Source organism: Sceloporus undulatus, unplaced genomic scaffold (genome assembly GCF_019175285.1).
Source record: "Sceloporus undulatus isolate JIND9_A2432 ecotype Alabama unplaced genomic scaffold, SceUnd_v1.1 scaffold_2711, whole genome shotgun sequence".
Taxonomy (NCBI): Eukaryota; Metazoa; Chordata; class Lepidosauria; order Squamata; family Phrynosomatidae; genus Sceloporus; species Sceloporus undulatus.
Genome location: NW_024805631.1, coordinates 1 through 4,426, shown reverse-complemented (window position 1 = coordinate 4,426; position 4,426 = coordinate 1). Strand labels below are relative to the sequence as shown.

Sequence of the window (4,426 nt, the reverse complement as noted above, 5' to 3'; positions counted from 1 at the left end):
TTGCTGAACAGTCCAAAGGACGAGACAGGACATGGCCCACAGACTGAAAAAGGCTTCCCTTCAAAAGTCCATGTTGCATTGCAAAATTGCCTAACGGTCAGGGGGTGCTCACAGTGCCCTGCACATCATTGTGACGTAGCAGAGGTTAAGTCTGGGGTGAAGGCATGAAGGTTTGTCTCTCTATTATTTTTCATTCTCCTAAAGTGATTGATGGAATGTAGTGTAGGCCCCATTTTGAAGAAAATGGATCCCACCAAGGAGGGGGATCCAGTGGGAAGCCAGCTTGCAGAAGGCAAGGTCCCTTCTGAAAGATTCCTTTGATGCAAGCAAAAGACAACAGGAGGTCAAAACCCAAACAGGGGGCTCTGAGCAAGGGGGAGCAAGGGGGGGGGGGTGCTTCCTTGTCAAATACTTGGAAAATCCTGTCCTGTTCTGGATCACAGAGATGAGGAACCAGATCAGAGCAGGAGAAGCCACACATTAACACTGTGGCCAGTGGCACAAAGGAGGAACATGGACAAAAGACGGAGAACAAGTTGACTTTGCTTTGGCTGCAAGGTTCTCCATTCCCTTTGTAGGGGGCCACAGGTGAGATTTTGGCACCTGCAGTGGTGCTTTGCTGCGTCCCTTCTGTCCCTCAGCTCACCTCCATCTCTTTAGAAAGGGTTTGAACTGCAGAGCCAGCTGTCAGGCTGGCTTTGGACTGGGGGCCAGTCTTTGGCAGGAACAAAGATAAAGAGAGGGGGAGAATGGGGGAGGAACAACCAAAGTTGCCCTGGAGAATCTGCCTGCACTGTGTGGAAGAAGACGGGGGGGGGGGGGGCTCTCCTGGAGTGCCTGGGCTGCTCAGTTCCTCTCCAGACCACAACCCAAGATGTCACTGGAAAACACAGCTGCAAAAAGGGCGTCCGTCAGAATCCCAAAAATCTTTCAAGCTGCTGCCTCTTGCTTTGCAAAGAAAGAAGGGCACAAGCCAAGGGACTCATATATGCAGATCCAAATAAACCCACCCAAAAGGACCTTACATGAAATGAAAGCAAAAGGCCTCCTCAGTTTTGAAGCAGAATTTTTCTGGGGGAACTGCCCAACTGGGTTGCTGCCCAAGCGAACTGGGCCAAGGCAGAGGATCTCAAAACCCATGATCCGATGAGAGGTGGTCAGAAAAAAATAACGTCTTCCTTGGTGGCATCATCCAGTGCAGGCGGAAGGGCGTGGACGCTGTTGGGCTTGAAGAGGTTGGCAGAGGTAGGTGGTGGCGTTTGCAGGGATGGCACTGTGGGGTGGCTGCTTTCCGGAGTGCCCGTTGGCTCTGCTGAGAGAAGGAGAGGAGAGGAGAGCCTGCTTTGGGCCAAGGCAAGCAACTGTCGGCTGCCCCATCTGAGCCTCCCCATCTGACTTACCTGACAGGAAGGCAACATTCTGGCTGTGCGGAAAGACCGGGCTGGTGGAATGCCTGCTCTGTGAGAGAGGGTCCTCCTTGCTGGCCATCCGAGGAGGGAAGAGCTGCCTCATGTCGACGGAGGCTGGAAGGCGGAAAGAAAAAGAGCACTACCACATCAGTCCAAGAGAAAATGTGAGCACAGGATAGGCAGGCAGGGCCACATGACTGGGGTAGGCAAACTCCTATGGTACCTGGGGGACCACACCACCACTTTGTGGCCATTTTGTCACTTCTGGTTTGAGTTCTGTCAATTTTTAATCTTTTGGGGGAAGCGTAAGGAGGAACCGAGCAGACAGACACACAGTGCCTCCAGATCACTGCCCAGGTTTTCTGGGGGAGGGGTGTCTCTTCTACGTCCCACCAGTGAGGTCAGTACACTGAGAATGTGGGAGAGGGTCTTGTCAGAAGCACCCCCCCAGCTGTAGAACACATTGAAAACTTTGAGCCGCTCTGATTTATGTCACCCTGTTTTGAATCCTAGTTAATATACCTGAATATACTTTTACAGGTTGAGTCTCTGTTATCCGAAATGTTTAGGACCAGCAGAAGTGTTTTGATTTCAGAATACCTGTCTTTGCAGATATGCACTTAATGAGATATCTGAAAGCTGGAACCCCAGCCCAAAACAGGAAATTCATTTGTGTTTCATATACACTTTATGCATACAGCCTGAAGATGATTTTATACAATTTAAAAAATAATTCTGAGGATGAAACACAAGTTTTGTGTGTGCATTGAACGTACATTGAGCAAGCTTCCCTTAGCACCCAAATCAAACTGATTTTTCCACTTTTTAAAAAAAAGAGGCAGAGGAGGAAGGGGGGAGTAGCAGGATTACTGGGGGGAAAACATTCCCAAGAGACAGTTTTGCTGTGTTCTGGTGGGCTTTAGGCCCAGACAAGGCCTTTTTAAAACCGGGGATTTGGAGGGAATTAGGTGAATGGCACAACCTTGCTGGGGCTCCTGACTCACCGGAGCTGTCAGTTCTGTGTGAGGCCCCCCTCATGCCCTTTCCACTGCCTCCAGCCTTCTCCTTGCAGCCTTTGGTGAAGGTGGCCAGTTTGGTGGGGATCTGCTGCTGGATAGCTGCCTGCTTCTGGATCTGGTTGGTGGCGCTCAGCAGATGGATGGGCACCTCATTCTTCAAGCCAAGTACGGGGCGGACCCCTTGCTCCAGTGCTGCACTGTCCCGGCGACCCGGCTCAGCCCGTTCAAGATAATCCATCCTCGAGACGCTGGTTCGCCCACCTGGTTTTGCCAGCAGCAGTGGAGGCAGCGGTATACTTCCCTCTGGCCCTTCGCCATTAAAGCTGACTGAGTGACTCAAGGCATGTGCCTGGGGAGGGAGGGAGGAAAGTGAGAGCCCTAAAGCCCCAAACAGCCCTCCGGCCCAACGCCCCCCCCCCATAGGTCCACAAGGAAAATACTGTATATACTTATGTATATGTCTAGAAATTTAGGTCAAAAAATTGACCCAAAAAACCTGAGTTGACTTATCCATGGGATCAATGTCCTGGAAGCACTAACCCCCCTCTATTCTCTCATCCATCCAGCCTTTAAGATGAGCACAGTTATGACTTCTGGAATTCTGTAAGTTCTTTGGCATCATTTTCCTTTGCTTCGTCCTTTACATCCTTTGTTACATGCCCCTAGGTTTTACCCTTGACCATGGGACATATAAAAATCAACAATTTTGGCCCCAAAACCTGACCTTGAGGAACACATGATGTCAACTTTTAGTCGAGTATATATGGTAATCAACATCTGGGGAGCAGGGGAAATCCCAGAGAAATGGAAACCCTCATGCACTGACAAGGAACCTTTAGACCCAGGAAGGAATCTGATCCCCATCAGGCTTCTCCTCCTTACTTTCCATGCCTTCTTGAACAGCAAAAAATGTCTCTCACAAAGAAGTAGTCATATCTTTGGCAAGATAAAATACAGGTCCCTTGGTTGTGGTCCCCTGCAACACGGCCCCTAAAATCCTATCAGGAACAAAATCTGGGACCGACGCAGGAAAAGATGTTCCCTGACACATAATGTCCCCCAAACTCCAGGTTGCCCCACCTGTCCGCCACTCACCTGGCCCATCTCAGGGGAGAAGGCGCCACTGGTAGTGGCAGCAGGGATGGTGGAGAGGGTGTGCTGCTTCTTGAACCAGCGCAGGTGTTCAAGGCGCTCACGTTCCTTCTCGACGGCCCGTTGGGCCTCACGCAGGCGCTCCAGGTCACGCTGGTAGGCCTCCCGGTGGCGATCTAGCTCCTCCCGCTCCTGGCCTAGGCGCTCGCACAGCCGCCGAGCCTCCTCCTCACGCTCGTGCAGCCAGGCCTCAGCCGCCTCCATCTCCCGCTGCCGGCGGTCTCTGTCACGCTCCCACCGCTGCTGCTCGGCCTTCAGCTGGCTCTGCAGCTTCTGGACCCCAGCCAGCTCCTCCCGCTGCTTCTCAAAGTTGCGCTTGCGTTCCTGCTCCAAAAGGAGGCTTCCTCGCGTCGACTGCAGGCGGAACTGCTTTTCCCGGTCCAGCAGAGCACTCCGCTGCATTTCCAGGTAGCTGTCTTGTTGGGCCAGAACTGCCTGGGAGGAAGGAAGGTCACACACACTGGTGAGTGAAATGAGGGATGGAGACCCAGAAGGGAAGGGGGCCTCTTTAGCAGCACCCCTTCCCTAACTTGGCACAAGCGCCTGAGTCTCTCCAGACACCTGCAGCACCAGACCAGGATGCTCTCAAGGAAGAGTGCAACCCACAGGCTACATGCAGCCCCTAAGACCACTTTTTGTGCCCCCACAACACCCCTATAACGCACCCCCATATACATGTTTTAAAACTGTGTCTATATCTGTGCTTCACCTGTCATACGTTTTCATAGGCCAGGGATACCCATTAACAAGATTTTGCTAAAAATGCCAGCTGTGCCAACTTATTTGCCACTCCAAATAAAGGGTGATGCTAAAAATGCTCTCTACGCATCTGCCTGGTCTCCACTC

At 51.9% G+C, this 4,426-nt stretch overlaps 1 protein-coding gene across 2 annotated transcripts; it reads right to left on the bottom strand.

The window, feature by feature from the left end:
* Positions 1-6: 6 nt before the first annotated feature.
* LOC121917997 (rho guanine nucleotide exchange factor 18-like) lies at positions 7-4,190 on the bottom strand. 2 transcript variants are annotated; one of them, XM_042444114.1, is made up of 4 exons: positions 3,524-4,190; positions 2,414-2,777; positions 1,401-1,523; positions 7-1,312 (listed from the first exon to the last, which is right to left on the bottom strand). In XM_042444114.1, the coding sequence occupies exons 1-4, from the start codon at positions 3,980-3,982 to the stop codon at positions 1,158-1,160; spliced, it is 1,101 nt and encodes a 366-aa protein (XP_042300048.1). In that variant the 5' UTR covers positions 3,983-4,190; the 3' UTR covers positions 7-1,157. The 2 variants fall into 2 exon arrangements, with proteins under 2 accessions (XP_042300048.1, XP_042300049.1); XM_042444115.1 differs by having other exon boundaries at positions 7-1,309; positions 3,524-4,177.
* Between the last annotated feature and the right edge of the window lie 236 nt (positions 4,191-4,426).

Coding starts and splice junctions, on each gene's coding strand:
- LOC121917997 (XM_042444114.1), bottom strand. CDS start 3,982: ATGCAGCGGAGTGCTCTGCTGGACCGGGAAAAGCAGTTCCGCCTGCAG. Junction 1,524..2,413: donor ACACAGAACTGACAGCTCCG/GTGAGTCAGGAG, acceptor TCCGCCTTCCAG/CCTCCGTCGACATGAGGCAG. Junction 1,313..1,400: donor GAATGTTGCCTTCCTGTCAG/GTAAGTCAGATG, acceptor TCCTTCTCTCAG/CAGAGCCAACGGGCACTCCG.